This window comes from Erpetoichthys calabaricus, chromosome 3 (assembly GCF_900747795.2).
Source record: "Erpetoichthys calabaricus chromosome 3, fErpCal1.3, whole genome shotgun sequence".
In the NCBI taxonomy this organism is placed as follows: domain Eukaryota; kingdom Metazoa; phylum Chordata; class Cladistia; order Polypteriformes; family Polypteridae; genus Erpetoichthys; species Erpetoichthys calabaricus.
The window spans coordinates 198670603-198690297 of record NC_041396.2 but is presented as its reverse complement, the minus strand read 5'-3'; the positions used below and the strand labels follow the sequence as shown (position 1 = coordinate 198690297).

At 36.3% G+C, this 19695-nt stretch overlaps 1 protein-coding gene across 1 annotated transcript in view; it reads left to right on the top strand.

Annotated features, from left to right (window-relative positions):
• Positions 1-345: 345 nt before the first annotated feature.
• Positions 346-19695, top strand: part of prep (prolyl endopeptidase) — a 345233-nt gene continuing 325883 nt past the window's right edge. Inside the window, exons 1-4 of the mRNA XM_028797649.2 lie at positions 346-594; positions 8199-8273; positions 10475-10608; positions 18262-18392. Coding sequence (XP_028653482.1) covers positions 553-594; positions 8199-8273; positions 10475-10608; positions 18262-18392 — 382 coding nt within the window. The 5' untranslated portion in view covers positions 346-552. The remainder of the gene's footprint in view (positions 595-8198; positions 8274-10474; positions 10609-18261; positions 18393-19695) is intronic.

The window sequence follows — 19695 nt, the reverse complement described above, 5'->3', positions numbered from 1 at the left end:
CTACTTGCATTGGAGTTGAGAGTTTGTAAGATATATCTCTCTGTTGTTATATCTAATGGTTATCGTTTCCTTTAAAAGGTACTGAAAGATGAGAAACACCACCATATACCACCACGAAATGGGATTATTTATACCGATTATGCACACCTAGATCAAACTGCATGTGATCTATAATTCAGAGTTATATAAACCTGCTAGATTTTTTTTTATCAGTGCTACAAAAAGTTGCACGTGCCTACAGATAGAGAACACTCAATTTAAAAAGCTAAGATGAAGCATACACACTACACATATTATTTAAGTGACCACCCATCTGTAGGGGGAGCTACGAACTTCGAGGCTTACTTCTCAGTAAATCCTCGCCGCGCCTGGATATCATCCGTCTGTAGTGTTGCTAGTCAACTCTTTCAAGACCCTGTTCAACTCTTCGGCTTTATCATAGTATCTGGAGTTATCTGTAGCGCACTGAACGCACGTTGTCGGTTTCAACTCTTATATTTCCCGTTGTGGTGGACTGCTTTCCTAAAGTATTTTTTCAAACAGGTTGTCATCATGTCTTTTCAGTATCCGGAAGCCTGTCGTGACGATTCTGTAGTAAGTATGAATACACCAATGTAATCGCGAGATCCGGCAGTTCATTGTTTCAAGAAAGAATTGGAGACATGACCGGGGTTTGGTGCACTTGGGGTTGACAGTGAAAAAGAGTTAAAGTAACAGGGTCTGTCAAGATTGCGTAACATGTCATTTGCCAGCAGGGTTTCATTGATAAGACAGTCGGACCGAGCCGTATAGAGCAGCTGTCCTTCAGCTTGTTGCAAAGTTCATGGGTCGCTATTAAACTGTGATTTTTCATAAGAGGACTTGCACTGTCGATTTTGATGAATGTACTGAAATGTAATTTAACCAAATAGAGGAGTAGCTTTGATTCATGAAATCAGGCGATTTAATTTTAAGTTTACAGTGTTTGCCATTAAAGAAAAAGCCGGTATTTTGACATTGACATTTGCAATTTGAGCACATTCTTCAATGTTTCCGTGCAGACAGTTTATTTTTTCGTTTCCTATGTGTATAGTTTATATTAACACGGGGTTCAAGCAATAATCCATTTAGTCTTTTTTTTCGAAAGTACTTTAATACTGAAAAAACAGTCATCGACAGGAAAGATAGTAGGGCGCTTACCTACATGTTGTCAAGACATATGTCAAGACATACACGGTTAATTTATTTGAATAAAGGCAGACGGCACAGTTTGCGAATAAGAGCCCAAACCAGGTATAGCCATTTCGAAACAGGAATACCTTACAGTTCCCAATTTTATGTTATAGTGTATATACAGTAACGCGTGCATCTCTATAATCGGACTAAAACCGTACGTCCATCTTTCCATTCATTTTCAAACCTGCTTATCCATTTTTTTCGAAGAGACTGATAATTTGCTACGATGAATGTCAATAAGAGAGATACTTTTGTCTTCATTTTACATATTCTTTGGAATAGTGCTTCCATCTCTTTGGCACTCTTTTCTGATTATGCGTCCATTTGAACAAGTTGTTGAATTAAAAACAGAGGTCAGATTCACTGAGACGTCAGGTGGTACTGCTATACAAGTAAATTTCAATGTAACAGGTAATGGGCAGCATGGAGACCTTAGGCCGATTGCAAAGAAATCCAAATCGAGAGAAAAATCAAGTAAGCGTCCTGAACTTCATGACTTGTTCTCCACACTGTTAGAACTCGGGTAACTCTAAGGAGACATTAGGATTAAGGTTCATAATCTTTAAGGCAAAAGTTACAAAACTCACAGAACATCCTTGCTGAGGTCCATTACAAGAGAAGTGCCTTTGAAAGTGAGTCCTGTCGTTGTACTTTTTGCTCATGTTTCATTTCCATCTATTTAAACCTTGAACATATGTAATAAGCATTAAACCTTTATCAAATTATTTTTGGTCTTCATAAGTACTTTTGAGCTTTAATTATTTATACACATTTTACTTTCTGTATATATTATGTAGTTGTCTGTATATTTATGTATCTGTAGGGAATGTACAATGACCAGTTCAAAATTTTGATTCCCACGTCTTCAATAGATTTATGTATCTTGAGTATTTTTGGAGTGATGTCTGCCAGTTTGTATTGGGATATTCATTTGTTGAACATAACACAAACATGAGTGTCTAACTCAATTGAATTCAGCACAGCAGATTTAGTTCTAAAGATGATGAAATTTTTTTTTTTTTTTTTTTTGCACAAATAGTAGTGACTTTGCATGATGGCTGAGGTTTTCAATAATACTGTTTACCTTTCTAAGGCAGTGCGTGTTATATACATCCTGAACAAAAAGAAGCTGTGCTCCTGTAGTACTCTGCACTGACTTCACCTTCCTCTGTAGTGTTTCAAAGCCCTGAGTGGATATTGAACCAGGACATAAACAGCCAATAACTATAAGCTCCACTGTGAGCAAAGTGAAGGACATTCAGGATTTCGGCAGACGTTTGAGGAAGTAAAGCTGTTGGTGGCTTTCTTGAGATGTGCTGTGCCCACTTTGAAAGATGATTTCAAGAAAGCTTCTAACCCTCTTCAAAGCATTCCTTTTAAGCTAGATGGGAAAGTTGTCCACCTCCTGCTTCCTGAAGTTTTAATGAGGTGCCAAAAAATGTCTTAGAGGCTCACAGCCCAGCATCTGCTACAGCTATCATCTTGCATAAGCACATATAATGGCATAGTTTATGATTTATTTCAAATACATTTTAAAGCACTCATGAAAATTAAAAATAGCATGAATAAAATATGCTAACATTTGAATTAATAAATATATTGCCTGCTCTGGTGTGATTCTATTTCAGTTCGCTTTTTATTCTTATAAAGCTTATAAATAATCTCTCTCCATCCAATAGTTCGGAATACCTTGCACCTTACACTCCAAATCGTAAACTTAGATCTTCAATGAGTGTCTGCTTATAATTCCAAGAGCTAAACTTAAAAGAAGTGGCGAGGCAGCCTTCTGGTGTTTTGCACCTTTAATTTGGAATAGCTTGCCGATAGAAATGAGCTAGGTTAATACAATGAAGCGCTTTTTAAAAAAAAAAAAAACCTGCTAAAAACCCATTTTTTTTAACATGGCTTTCTCATAGCTTCATTTTAGTGCAACACTGAGATTCTGTATATGCATTTAATTATCATTTTTATCATGGCTTCACAATCCGTACTAACCCCTACTTTCTCTGCTGTTCTTTTACCGGTTTTCTGTGGTGGCGATCTGTGCCACCACCATCTGATCAAGGCACCATGCAGTCCCTACATTGATGGATTGAAGGCCAGATATCCACATGACCATCATCATCTAATTCTTCCACTTTAAGCCTGAAAATCATGAGGACTGATTTAGATCATTTATGTTAGGTAGAATGCCCAGTGGGGGCCGGGCGGTCTCGTGGCCTTGGAACCCCTACAGATTTCATTTTTTTTTTTCTCCAGCCCTCTGGAGTTTTGATTTTTTCGTTTTTTTCTGTCTTCCTGGCCATCAGACCTTACTTTATTCTTTGTTACTTAGTATTGCCTAATCTTAGTTTGAGCCACATCATTTGTATGAAAACATGCTTTGTAAATAAATGTTGTTGTTGTTAAGCGTACTTCCAGTTTCAGGCCTTTTTTCCAGCTTGTTCTTGCAAGAATGACACTGGCTGAAATCTGATACAGTGCTGTCTGGGTTCAAAAAGTACAATTTTCCACATTAGTGAAATTTGAAGTTTAGATTGGCAAATTTGCTCCTGTCTATATAGGTGCATAAAAAAAATAAATATAAAAAATAAAGTAGTGTTGAAGGTATTTTATAAATAGTTGACTTTTTTCTATTTACATGTTGATTTGGCTTTTTGAGGAGTGATTCATGTGTCTATTTACATAATCTCCCATAGGCAATACAAGTGGAATAATTTGTAATGAAATTGCATGGGACCATAAACATATTTCATTATAATGGATATGAGGAAAATACTATTGTGACTGGGGTGGCTGGTGAGTTGCCATCTCTAACGGCAGCAGTGCAATGACCGCTCTGTAGCTGCTCTGCTGTGTCTGGTAAAAAGTAAACCAAGGGCAAAGTAATTGGTTGTCATCTACAGGATCAGGCTTACTGTGTAACATGCATGTTGCACGATGTTTAGAAATTTAACACCAGGCTATGACCTAGGCTTCTTTACACTCTTCAGGAGCCTCATTTATAAATGGTGTTTATGCACAAAAATGTTGTGTATGCCTGTTCCGATGCTTACGTCGAGATGTACTGTATAAAAACTAAACTTGGTGTAATTCTACATTCATTTTTATGGAAGCTTCAGATCATGCATACGCATATTTTTCCTCGGTTTTGAAAACGGGCATCAAAGCAGTGCTACTGTTTCTGTGGGGTTTCCCTTTCTTTTTTAGATTTGCATCCATGATGTGGGCTTTATCAAATGCACCAAAATTAATTGCATATCATTACAAATGTAAGGCACTTGATTGTAATCAGTCTGTAACAATGTAATGGTGCATGGAATAGCCAAACTATTCCAACTACCAAGGCTGCTGTAGCATTGTTAGAAGACGTTGCAAATGGAGGAATTAGAAGAGAGTGCATATTTAGAGATCATGCTGATTTCTTGTCCCATGATGATAAATGGCTTCTAAGTCGATTTAGATTTCCAAGAGTTATCCTCTTGAAGCTCTGTGCTGTTAGAATACTAGGATGTAGAGATGGTATAATTTTTATGATGAAATACATTAAATTATGTATATTACATTTTACTTATAAATTGTTCATTTAAATAATGTATACTGTTAATAATTAAACATGAGGGGACATGGTGGCACGGCAGAAGCACTGCTGCCTTGCAGTAAGAGCTACCGCTGCTCCACCATGCCCCCACATGTTTAATACATGCTTTAATCCATTTCATCATGAAAATGATATAAGGTTTACATCTGAGTATTCTAAAATGGTCTGAGAACTGTAATATCCTGAATATAATGTATTCTGTGTTGCGATCACTGCATGCATGCTCCTGTCGGTGTAAGAGAAAGCCCATTTAAAAAACACTTAGTGATTAATGACTGGGTCAAGGAACACTTAGAATACGAATCATTTAACATGGTACTTTAGTTATGATAGGGTGTGAGAAACTCTAGTAAAATTAAACACCAATTTTAAGGTGAAGTTTATGAAGTTCTACTTTGTTGACAAAAAACAACTATGAGATTAAAGTGTAAATTTTGCAATTAAAGTTGTCAATTTGACTTTAATCTCAACATAGACCCTTTATTTCTTGCTGTGTCCCTATTTTTTTTTTTTTTTTCTTCTCTGTTGCCCAAATATGCTTCCATATGATACTCAAGACAGTGCTGGCTGCGACTTGACTTTTCACATTGAATTTTATATCTGACCACCTCTTTTTGTATTTTGGGCACTGAGCGACTTTCTGAACTTGAACTTTTTTTCTTATATCACTTCTTAAGCTGCCAAATAGTATGATTTTTCCATGTCTCTACTTCACTGAGCAGGACTTCCATTTCTCATTCGCTGAAATTCTTTTTTACATATTCTTTTGCCTTTGTCTTTTAACAAAACACTGAATGGATTTCCATATCCAAATAGACATAATTCTGGGAGAAGTCGGGGTGGGGCTGTAGGCTCATGCATGTGTCTTAAAATTCACATTGATTGGATTTTATAAAGGTGAAATGCATAGAGTGTGGAGTTTGTGTCTTGTCATCACCTGGGATTTCTCTGGGGGCATTTGTTTTCTCCCAGATTGTTCTGGCGTTCGTGACTTTATGAACATGAATTGCAATAGACTGGTATATCATGTAGGTCTGGTACCTGGCTTGTACCCAGTACTGCTGAGATAGGCTTTGTCATAATATATATGTGTATAAAGTATAGTGCATACCGTACATATAAATATATGTATAAATTTATATTGTAACAAAATGTAAAGGGCAATTGGAAAGAGTTAGGGCACCGTAAAAGGTAAACCCCGTCTATTTGCTGCCATTGTTCAGCACCTAAGTCCTTGTAGTTTTGCGTTTAGGGGAGTCTATAGTTTCTTTTTTGGAATAGTGGGTTTTTGGCAGGAACTATTCCAAGACTTCTTCAGACTGTACAGGGATATACTCGGGTTTCTGTGAGCTGATAGCAGTTCTAGACTTTGTTTGCTTTTGTAAGGATGTCATTTAACATATTTTATACCTCTTCTGTTTCACTTATTTTCCATGGCTGACCATTGCACTTATGGTTCTCAACATCACTTTTTCCTGAAGTTTTTTTAGAAAGATTTGGGAAGTACATTACTACATTTATGTTACTGTGCTCATTGTTTTTTGCCCAGTTTGATTCCTTCTTACCCCCATTTATTTTCCAGTTATTCAGTTTGACTCAGTTAACACATTACTGTATGTTGTTGTTCTTTAGCTGCTGTTTAGTCATGCTTTGGCCTATGTGCGTAAAGGGATCTAGTTTTTATCTGAAAAGTGGTCTGTTTGATGCGTTATAAAAATGTATCTGTAGGAAGTAAACAACTAACAAAATTTATATAAAAAACATGGGTATCCTAATACATTATCTGTCTGTTTGTCTACATTTATAGTTGTGTAGACCACTAAAGCGTTCATTTTGTAAATGCATTTTTATATGTGGTTGCTTTCAATCCCTGCATCTAACTGATGACATCCATCTTTCTGTTGCATTGAAAGTGCGCACAAGTCATCTCTTCATCATTTATACTCTATACAGTTGGTTGGGGCATAGCCAGAAAGTTATGTGGGATTCAGAAACCAGTAATAATCTTTCTGGGTGATTCTTCTGCATAGGTGAATCCATGAGTAAATGGAGTTGAATGTTGAGAACAGTGGCAAACAAAATTGCAAGGTATGCAGCAACACACCCTTTCCCCCTTGAGTCACCCTAGAGGCCCTTGGTCTTCTAAAACATGGCAGATTCTGACAAAATATAAATGCTACTTATACAGCATATGAGATTGGTGGCATGGTGAATAAGTGGTAAACATTGCTCCAGAGACTAAGGTTCAGATATATTCTCTGAGTGTTTTTGTGGTCGATCTTTGTGGTGAGACAGAGTCTCTAGATTTATTCTGAGTAAATCAGGACCAAGGCATCATAATGTGAATCAGAATTGTAGTCAGGGCCAGGCAAGGGTCAAAATTTGGAGATCAAAAAATATATCATGCAAAAAAACACTGGGGGAAACCAAAAATCAAATCAATAGGTTGAAACCAAAGCGAACCTAGCACTTTGCCTACTTAGAATTGAAACTAACTAAAACTAGAGATTGTTGTTTATTTTTATCCACCTGAAGGATAATCTCGACTCATATCATGACTGTAATTATACCAGAGGTTCAGGCAATGTTACAGATGTGCTGACCGCGGTCATATGACCTGTGATTTGTGTTCTGTAAATAATAAATGGGAACTAGTAGAAGAAATACACATCATTCCGAAATGGGTTTCAAACAATAAAATCTACAGAAATCAATGCATACCACTACAATGGGTTCTTGGGTTTTTCTTGTACATTTCAAAGACATGTATGTAAGGTTAATTAATGACTAAAATTTCATTTTGTGTGTTTGGTTGAAGTGTACACTGTGATAAACAGGTTCTATATCAGTTGTTGATTGCTGCCTTGATAACACCATGATAGTCTTTAAACCCTATGGCCATAAGTAGGACTGGGTGGGTTTGAAAATGTGTATATGGATATATGTGTGTTTAAGAGAGAGAGAGAATATACATTGTGTTGAGCCTAGGTAATTATGATTAATTTTCTTTCTTGAATTTTTCTTTTCTCCAGTTCATCTTCCAACAACTACTGTAAGTGATTGCATTACAGACATTCTAGCAATACTCAAAATGTCTCATAAAAGGGAGCATGGAATTATACATTTTTATACACATGTTTGGTTAGGCGGGGAACCTGATATTGAAGTCAATCCCTGGTATGACTGATAAAATTACACAAACTATTAATCTGGGTTGTTGTTTTGATGGACAGCAGTTTAAATTAAAGACATTTTGATGTCCTATTCTTTACCATGCTTTCTGAGCTTTGGTCTCATTGTTAGTAAATCTTGCAGTGCTCTATAAGCTCTAACATTCAGTTCATTAATCTATGCTTCTCATGACTTATCTACTTTCTTTTAGATTGATGACTATCATGGTGATAAAATACCAGACCCATACTGCTGGTTAGAGGATCCAGACAGTGAAAAAACTCGGGTATGTCTTTGAAAGTGAATATACCAGTGAATATGTGTATATGTGAAAATATTAAGAAAAATAATTTCTGATTTATAGGATTAATATTTTTGCCTTTTGTAAGGTAATTTTTTTTCAGTGTTACATTTTTCATTTAGCACTATATCTTTGCTTATGGCAGTATTGTTTTGATGTGCCATAGGTTTCTTTGTCTTTGTTTAAGTGTAGTTTGCACATTCTCTCATATTTATTTGAGTTTTCTCTGGGTACTCTAGTTTTGCTTCTGCATCACAAAGATGTATGTGTTATGGGATAGACTCCAGTGACCTATAAACCTAGGCCATGTTAAACTCTCTCTGAACCAGTTAATTGGTATATTTTGCAAATTGCTACACATTTTTTTTTGGGGGAAATGTGAATTCTCCATGGCCTGTACAGTAATTGACACTAAAATAAACACAGAGGCTTGTAATACAGCATTTAGTTTTCATGGTGTATAAGAGAAAAGTGTGGTGCTTAACTTAAGTATGTTTATAGTAGACAGAAACTGATAAGCCTCACTGCTCCTGCTCTAGAGTCTCAGTCCAACCATGGTCTTACATGGAGTTTGCATGTTCTCTTCATGTCTGCTTGTTTTTTCTCCCACGTCCTAGAGATAAATGTCAACTATAAACTGGCCCAGTATCAGTGACTGTGAGTATATGTGAGACTGGCACCACATTTAGGTTTGGGACCTGCCTTCCACCCAGTGCTGCCAGGTTAGACACTAGCTACCGAGCCTAGTAAGCATGTCGAGTAATAAGTTAATGATCCATAGGTCACTGGCCGCAGACCAGTATTGGCTAGTTTGTGTTTTTAAAATGAGATCGGCAGTTGGTTTAAAAGTGATTGGGGTTTTGATAACTTTATGAGTTAAATAATGCATGTCTGTTGCATTCTTGGGGATCCATTGTTTAGATATTGTGGTCTGTGTGTATAAAAGACCGGTATTGGGTATTGAGACAAGTACTTGATATGTGTGCAGTACTGCAGTGTGCCTTTTTGAGACCGCATTTTCACCTTATGTGTGGTATTTGGCCTTTCCTAGAAATGCCTGCAAGATTTTCTGTTAGAATTTCTGTTTGAGATAACACAGTAGCAAAAATGACAGATGCATGGGAGCACAGTTCAACTTCTCGTTTAAAATAGTATCGAGTAATGGTCCCAAATCCATACTGGGAGACAATCTGGTTGAATGACTTAAAATGCCTGCAAATTAGGTACAGTGATATTTTTCGTTACTTTGTTTGGTCAAAGCAATAGTTAGAAGTTACAAGAGCAGCAAGGCGTACAAATCCCTCCACGTTGAAAGTAAAGATTATATTCTTCTCCTCCAAGTTACTGGCATGGATTTGGTGTTTTTGAAGGCAAGGGTACAAGCTAGCCGGACAAATAAGTGTGAGCACCTGCTATATGGGAACTCGTCCATTTGTTGTGTGTGATTGCAATATTGCGATGCTCATGATGCTAAGGAAAGTCATACATTCAAGCTGGTATTCCTTTGTGGAAGGTAATGCCGTTTTTTGTAACTTTTTTTATAACCTTGCCTATATAATTTCCATGCAATTACGGATAGCTGCCAGAACACTACATTAAATTTCACAATTGTAATATTAGCTTTGATAAAAAATTGATGTGTTTTTGAAAGACCCACCTGCTATCTGCCTTCCTTACTGGCATTTGCATTTGCAGAATTGTTTCATTTAGAATCAGTTCATTGTAATCCCCTAAGGCAATGTCACCAGCTAAAATTCAACAGTACAGGTTTAAATATTACATGTATTATGAGCCTTATAGTCATTCAGAAAATTGATTAGCTATGCACTGCCTCATGGGAAACAGGAAAACACCCAGCATCACTCTAGCCTGTTTAGAATTAGATGGCTTTCGGGTGTGAAAGAACATGGAAGGAACATGCAAACTAAGCATGTTACATAATTTGAAACAGGACTCCAGAATTTTGAAGTAGTGGCATTAACCACTGACTTTCCTGGATAATTTGAGGCTGACAGACCATTAAAAGTATGTGTTTGTACATCCCATATTCTTATAGCGCTAGCATTCTGCAATACAAAAGTACTGCTTTTCCATTAAATATTGTTGGGAGTAATACTCTTGGGTGATAAATGTTTCTTAAAATATTTTTACGTTACCTAATTTATTGCATTTTATGTGTTTTTCAGGCTTTTGTAGAGGCCCAGAATCAACTGACTCTTCCGTATCTTGAAGGAAGCCCTGCCAGAAAGTTATTCAAAGAACGTATGACAGAATTATTTGACTACCCTAAATACAGCTGTCCTTTTAAAAGAGGAAACAGGTATGAAGTTAAGTGAAAATCACTTTAATTTGTTTTTTTCAATGTCAGATCTGTGAATGAGAAACCCAGAGCGTTGTGTGTATTGTCAAATGTTCATTATTTATTTTTTCTGAACCCCACTTGTTTTAGTACAGAGTACTGAAGGGCCAAAATGTAATCTATTAATGTCTGATGCAAAACAGAAACCAGTCAGGACATTTGTTATCTTGAAATTGTCATGCTTGCACTGCAGCACATGAAGGTTACACATGATTATTAAGATGAGTATGGTGTAATGCTTGACACTCTACATATCACATAAACCACATCATATCAAATTGTGCTTGTTGTCATGTTCATGATTCTCCTACCTATACTGTAATGTGACAGTCCTCTTGTTTTCCAGTTTCCACTAATGTATATAGTATACATTGCCTATAAAAAGTACCCCCCATATCTTTTGGAGTATAGATATATCAATCATTAAGACATGGAAAGAGTATGGCACAGCTATCAATCTGCTTAAAGCATCCTGTCCACCAAAATTTGAGTGACCGTGAAAGAACACTAGTGAGGGAGGCCACTAAGACTCCTATAATAACTATGAAGGAGTTACAAACTACAGTGGTTCAGACTGGAGAGGCTGTATGCAACAGCTGTTACCTGAATGGTTCATCAGTTGCAGCTTTATGGAAGGTGGCAAAGAGAAAGGCACTGTTAAAAAAAAAAAAAAAAAAAAATGCACATCACATGTCAGCTAGAGTTTGCTAGTAGGCACAAGAGAGTCTCTAAAGTCAGCCGAATGAAGTTTCTATAGCATGATGAGACCAAAATTGAACTTTTTAGCCATCAGACTAAATGGAGTGTTTGACATAACACAAACGCTGCACATTATAAAAAGCACACCAAGAAAAGCCTGATGCAGTCAACTAGATACTGTACCAGTGTTTTAGGAGAAGATATGTTTTCCAGCAAGATATGCAAAACTGATAAGAGACCTCACCAAACAGATTCAAGTCTGTAATGGCTGCTAACGGTGCATCTACAAAATGTGAATACTTTAATAAGCAGTCTATATCTATCTATCTATCTATCTATCTATCTATCTATCTATCTATCTATCTATCTATCTATCTATCTATCTATACAGTAATGTCTAAACATTTGTATGATATCAATATTCTTTTGTTCAAAATTTGTTACAGATTATATGTATATTGTAGTTGTTTTTCTGTCTTTGCAGCCATAGCATTGATAAGTTACATGATGAGACCACACAGTGATATAATTATGCATTTAAAATTATGGTATAGCAGATTTCCTTTTATTGTTATCAATATAGTTCTTTTAGCATTTTAAAGGGTCCCTTTTACATAGTAATTGATACCTGTCTGTCACCATTTAAGATATAATTTGTCTCTCATTGATCATTTGTATGCATAGATATTTCAGTATCCACTTTTGCAGTCTACCCGTGCCAATGCTATTAAGTGTCTTCAAATGTTGATTCCATGAAGTAATGTAAACATACCTTTAGATCATAAAGTTAATGAAGAAGTGCCATTGATTTAAGGCATTTAGTATTAATTGGAATTGCACAGTAGGGTTGAGTGAATAAAGGTCTATAAAATATAGGACAATCTTTTGGCAAGATTAACCTGGCATTAAAAGACTATATTCGGAATGTATGTTTTTCCTTCCTGGATTTTTTGTCTACATTTTACATTGTGACACAGGAACTGGTTTGAGGGCTTTCAGTTTTATTTCTTCAGCTTGCTAATTAAAGGATGCAAAATTTAATTAACTCAATGATTCAATTGGAAATATGAAAATCTGTTCTAGACACAGTATATCTCATTTTTACTTCGCCCATCTGGCAACTTTAAACTTATTAGACAAATGAAACCATATAAAGTAAATGAGATTTATGTGTGCTGTTTTGCAGCTTGTCAATAGATATATTGTTTTGTAATTACATAGTAGTTTGCCAAGTACCATGTTTATCTGGGCCACATTGTATTCCTGTGGAAGATGCTGGAGGTTTTATTAACTGACAAATTTGTTACACATTATCATTTTAGATATATAACTTTTAAGAAACTATCCATTTTATAGTACAAGAAATTGCTGTGCATTAGTTATTTGATAAGATAAGTGCAATACTAAAATTAGACATGTAAAACTGCTCATTGTTTGTCGTCTTCTCTAGTTTTTGTTTTCACTGCACATTAATTCAGTGTCTATAATTTCAATTTGTCAGCTCATTACATTGAATGGGCAACAAGAAATTCTATGTGGTTTATGTTTGTTTGTGTTTGTGTGTGTTTGTTCTCCCTTCTACTTTGCATTTCATTTAAAATCCAGCACTATTAATAAGTAAATATACTGTATATATAATCTCATTGTTTTGTAAACCAAAAACACTTTCGGGATTGATAGTGTAATAAGTGTTTTCCTTATCACTTCCACACTTCTTAAAATAATTGATGAATGTGGTAAGATGGGCACAACAGAAATAGTAGTCTGACAGTTTTTTTTTTTTTGCAAATGTACCGTACCGTACAGTAATATTAATCTATTGGTAGTATTTGTTTTATGGTGGCTGGCACATTGATACTCTTAATTTCCCTTACATTTCCAAGAGGCTGTTTGTTTTGTTTTTTATTCCCACTTGTTAGATTCTTTAACATATTTGAATTCACTCTGAATAAACCAGTTGCGAGTATTTGTGTGTGTGTCCTATGCCCTGAGATAGTCTGGCAACCTCTCCAAAACTGTGTCTTGCTTTGCATGCCACCAAATCCTGTGGAGTTAGACATTGATCCTCACAACCTTCAAATTTATTGAATAGCTTTTACAATGAGTGTCCTACAACTCAAATATGTGCATCTGAGGTTGACTGGCTACTGTCAAGTGTTAGTGAGGATGTGTGAATATGTGCACCTGTAATGAACTATGACCCAGTTCAGTATTAATTTCTGACTGCTGAGTTGGCTTCTGCCTTCTCATCATTAATGGATGGATGGATTGATAGTTTAACATTTTTTGAGAATATTACTGTGTTCTTATGAATTACTTATGGGTGCTTTAAAATCACTTCAGTTTTTTTCATCTAGCGCCTCGTGACTCACCAGTACCAGAAAACCTCCAGATATGCCATACTATTTGACTCGTCTTCGTATCCAGTTATAACAGATGTCAAGCTTTTTGGAGTTCTGTCCTATCTATGGATACTGTATCTAGACCTGAAAACTCCCAAATTTTTAGACCATTTTGGTTCATTTTTTGTGCAGGAAATTAACCGCTTATTATAAATAGTAAACCAATAGCTGTCAGAAGTACTTGAAGTTATGCATGCCACATCAGCTGATCCCAGGGGTTCATATCCTAATAGGAAATTAGTAGTCAAAGTTACTCTTTTTCACAAAAGTTTTGATATTTGAGGCACTCCTAGAAGATTACAAATTACAAATTTCAAACATAAGCATGTGGGATATGGGTTTTAGACTATTTCAAGGTTAGTGATTACAAATGATATTTTTTAATTTTTGTCCTTTACTACAGTAGAGATCTAGCACTCAATGGACCTCTGTCAAAGGGAGAAAGATGACAAATTTCTATTACAATCAAGAAAGTTTAGACGTTAAACCTTTAAATGGAAGCATGCATTTTAATATGTCTTGTTTATTATGTATTTCTGCCTTAAGAAGTAAATCATTCCTTTCTTATGAGTTTTTTATTCTTTTGCTTTAGTGTTAGGGGTGGAGTGGTGGCTCTGAGGCTAAGGATCTGCGCTGGTATCCTGAAGGTTGCCGGTTCAAATCCCTGTCACTGCCAAAAGAGATCCTACTCTGCTGGGCCCTTGAGCAAGACCCTTAACCTGTAATTGCTCCAGGGGCGCTGTACAATGGCTGACCCTGCGCTCTGACCCCAAGGGGTATGCGAAAACTAACAAATTTCTAATACGAGAAATTGTATAAGAAGAAATAAAGAACAAAAAAAAAAAAAAAATTTACCAAGGAGGAAGAATGAAAGAGCAGCATGGTGTTTCAGTGAACTTTGTTGTCTTTCAACTTTTGAGCCTTATTTAAATTCAAAGGCTAGTGTATCTTTCATGTACTGCAGAGCTTAGTTGCATTCAGTATTTCACCTCTTATGCTTGACTAGTGCACAGAAAATTCGGGAAGCATTCAAATGCAACATAAAAAAATCCTACAGTTGCAGTTATGGTACATAAAAAAGCTGGATTGGAAATGTAGACTCCCTGTTGCTACGGTTGTTTAGGTTTTTTTTTTTTTTTTTGCATAAGCCTAAAAATAGTTTTAACACTTTTGAACAAGTGTACAAGGTAATAGAATGATTCAGTAACGAACATGACAGAGTGAAGAATTTCTGTAGTTTGCAGTTTTGAAGTGATATATAGTTGTTGCATAGGAGTAGCAAAATTACCTTTCATCCCACCCTAGATCGTAACTCACAGATACTTCATTTCACAACTCATTTTACAAAAGCAGACTCCTGCAAATGTGTAAGCACTTTTTTGGTGGCAACAGACCTCAATGTTTATCTCTTCTGATTTACATTCAGTATTTGTGTGAGACTTGCTGTAAGTCAAAAAACATATCAGTGCTTAGAGTGCATCAATAAAGCATTGATTAACAGTAACTTATCTGTCAATCTCCTTAACAAACATGTTTTGCATGCTTTTCTGTTAATTCTTTGTTACCACCCAGAAGGTAAAAAGTCCAAGTTAAAAAAAAATACTCAGTAGCAGCAGCAGCTGAGAAACATTTTTAATCTCATGTTTTCATGGGGCATGGAGACTGTAAAATCACATTGAGCTCATGACTTAAAGACATCAGCAAACTGACCAGTGAATAAGAGGGAGCAGCAGATCTTCAATTCAAAAGCTCAATCCCTTTGAATGCAGTTCACGTTCAGGAACTACTCTGATCTTCATGAAAGTTTTATTTAATAATATTTTATCAAAAACTGCATTTGTTTTAGATATTTTGAGCATAGGACTGGATAATTGACATTCGAATTATGCAAACAAGTAACTAAAGATTTTTTAATATTGTTTGCTGTTGTTCAGTATTTGAATCGTGCTGGCCAGCATTTGAGCCTGTTTTATAATAAACTTTGATCTCTGTTCTCCATAAAAACATGACAATAACAACGCTTTTGGAAGGAGTATTCCATTAAGTAAAATCAAGTAGGAAGCATACTGGATTGATGTGTTTCAAAGACTGGTTAAGTGATGGTTTGATTAATAACTATTTAAGGTCTCGTCTCTGTATATAGTTTGTGAAATTTCAAGTTAACTGTATAAGACTGAATAGGGATTAGAAAAAAATGGGGCCAGTGCTATGAATTGAAATCACTGCTACAGACCATGAAATACAGTAATCCCTCCTCGATCGCAGGGGTTGCATTCCAGAACACGCTGCGAAAGGTGAAAGTCCGCGAAGTAGAAACCATATGTTTATATGGTTATTTTTATATTGTCATGCTTGGGTCACAGATTTGCACAGAAACACAGGAGGTTGTAGAGAGACAGGAACTTTATTCAAACACTGCAAACAAACATTTGTCTCTTTTTCAAAAGTTTAAACTGTGCTCCATAACAAGACAGAGATGACAGTTCCGTCTCACAATTAAAAGAATGCAAACATATCTTCCTCTTCAAAGGAGTGCGCTTCAGGAGCAGAGAATGTCCGAGAGAGAAAAAAGCAATCAGAAATCAATAGGGCTGTTTGGGTTTTAAGTATGCGAAGCACCGCCGGACAACACAGCTGCTAGGAAGGGAGCAATGTAAAGGTAGTCTTTCAGCATTTTTTTAGAGGAGCGTCCATATCGTCTAGTGGTGCGAACAGCCCCCCTGCTCACACCCCCTCCGTCAGGAGCAGGGAATGTCAGAGAGAGTGAGAGAGACAGAAAAACAAATAATTAAAAATCAATACGTGCCGTTCGAGCTTTTAAGTATGCGAAGCACCGTGCGGGAAGCATGTCGCTTGACAAACCAGCTGCAAGAAAGGGAGCAACGTGAAGATAATCTTTCAGCATTTTTAGATGAGTGTCTGTATCGTCTAGGGGTGCGAACAGCCCCCCTGCTCACACCCCCTCCGTCAGGAGCAGAGAATGTCAGAGCGAGAGAGAGAGAGGCAAACAATCAAAAATCAATACGTGCTGTTTGATCTTTTAAGTATGCGAAGCACCGTGCGGGAAGCATATCGCTTGACAAAGCAGCCACATTTAAGCCCAGCAAGGAAGAGAGCAATGTGAAGGTAATCTTTCAGTGTGTTTTGAGAAGCGGCCGTATCTTCTAGGGGTGCGAACAGCCCCCGTGCTCACAATATATTTGAGGAGTTTTATTTAATAGGTAATACGCGCCATCTGCCAATAGCGTCCCTTGTATGAAATCAACTGGGCAAACCAACTGAGGAAGCATGTACCAGAAATTAAAAGACCCATTGTCCGCAGAAATCCGCGAACCAGCAAAAAATCCGCGATATATATTTAAATATGCTTACATATAAAATCCGCGATAGAGTGAAACCGCGAAAGTCGAAGCGCGATATAGTGAGGGATTACTGTACTTCATTTGAATTATTTAAATAAACAGTAATTCATCTTTGTGCCATGTTATCTTGTTTAAATATATTTAGTATTATACATGTGCCCAGTACTTTTGCATCAATTTTATTTATGTTGCTGCAGAATTCTTCCTGTATTACAGAGTTCTAAGACGAGGGAATGAGGATAAAGAATATTGATATTTGTAAATGAGATATGGAAGTAGCCATTGATTGGAGTAGCAGTGTGACACCATGGACATGTCTTGAATCCTCACTTCTGACGTGTGAAAGTTTTATGAAAATTCCATGTCTTGATTCAAATTTGCAAGACTTTCTAAATAACCATTTTCAAGTCTTTATTGGCTTTCATGATGACCTTACCTTGTTCTCTCTGAGTGATGAAATTTATAGTGAATGTGATTGCATGTTCTACATTCTGCGTTTCACTGGATATTTCAAGAGGAGTTAGGAGTTCCAGTGGTCAACAGAAGGTGCAAGTGAATGAGTTAGAATCCAGTATGGAATTTGCATGTTTTGCCAGGCTATAAATAGTCTTGGTTCTCCAGTTCTCCTCGATCAGCTCAACCAAGTGCTTGTTAGTTTGATTTGTAACTCAAAAGGGATTAATGTGTGGGAGTGTGCATGAGAATGATTTGCAATGGAGTGTTAAGGACTGCTCTTGGCTTGTGCCTATTGATGCCTGAATAGTCTATGAACTGGGTTAAGCAGTTTCAAAGTGGATGCCTGGACATGGGAACATCATAGACTCCTTGCACTTTACTGCTGTAAATCATGCTTTCACAGTTGGGTGAATTATAGGAGATCCACTCTGCAAAATCATTCTAACAGTACAACTTTTACACATTTAAATGATTATAAGGATTACACAAGCCATTCTTGCTATTCAAGCTGCAGAACTTTCAGAGATTTGAGTTACTGGGGATTTGGGAGGTGGGCTTGTCAAGCAAAGAAAACTGTGGCTGAGATTATTGAACTATGTGAAGTCATTCTCTGTTTTGTTTTTAATGTGGAATAATATTAGAAATGTAGCATGTGGTATATTTTTTAATAGTATATTATAAATATGTATTTTTAGGTATTTCCATTTTTACAATACGGGACTACAAAATCAAAGTGCTATGTATGTCCAGGAATCATTGGATGCAGAGCCCCAGATGTTTCTTGACCCAAATACTTTTTCAGAAGATGGTACAGTGGCATTAAGAGGTATGTGATACATTGGTACCTGAGGTTCATTTTTACTATAAATGAAGCAAGAATTTTTTTTTTTAAGTAAATGTTAATGTTTTTAGGTATGGTAGGTTTTTTGTAATATGGTCTCTATGACAATATACATTTGTAAACATGCAAGTATTTTTTGATAGGGGCACTAGCTCCCTGGTTGGAATAAGTTCTTTTGTAATTGCGGCGTTTTAAATAACCTGAACCTAAATAGATATATTATAAAGAGGCGATATTCCTCCCTTAGTGATACGGCGGTAAGAAATCACATAAGAGAAAATAACTTGGCTTTCTTTAATGATGGTGTATGTGGCATAACAGATGGGAAGCCATGACAAGACCTTTTTGTAGAGTCTGCCATTTTTGTTGGAAGGATTTTCAGGATCGGATGACGTGATCTCCCATCCTACATTGATGGATTAAAGGCCAGAAGTCCCCATGACTGTCATAATGAAGTCCTTCCATGAGAACCCTGAATACAATGAGGACTGATTGAGGTCATTTATGTAAGGTAGAATACCTAGAGTGTCCTGGAACCCCTGCAGATTTTATTTTTTTCTCCCTGGCCATCAGACCTTACTTTTATTCAATACTAATTAGTGTTCCCTAATTTTAATTCTTATTTTGTCTTTTTTTCTCTTTCTTCATCATATAAAGCACTTTGAGCTACATTATTTGTATGAAAATGTGCTATATATAAGCTTCAAAGGTGTTCCGGGCAATGTTCCAAGGTTTTATACCCTTTTTCCATCTGCAGGCCCCACTTAGGTAAATCATGCCATTCCAAACAAGGAAAAGAAATTCAGTGTCGTACTATTTCTGTGTGACAGAGTCAGCATAATTCCCATTTTTGTAGTTGTCCCTTTCTTGTCTTCTAATGCTTGCCTAGCAATTCTAAATGATGAGCCCCTGTGTGCTAAATCTGGCCTTGTGTTAGCTGTACATGTGAGTGGATTTATAAAATATTTACACAGAGCATAGTGACATATTAAACTTATATTCTGATTACAGCAAGCTAATGAATACAGATGTTCCCATTTATTTAATTATTTCTAGAAACTGTTAAGAAGAGAATTTAAAAGTATATTTCTTTCTAGTTTGATTATCCACTTATACCTGTGCTGCATTTCAAATAATATTTCAACATTTTCACTTGAATCTATTTTTTAGTAAATTCATTTCTAGTATACTCTACAGAAATCACAAATGTACAGTGAAAAAAAAAAACAAACATAAACAGGGCCCTACGATTTCCGTGATGCGGAAAACATGGACAGAATCATAGAGT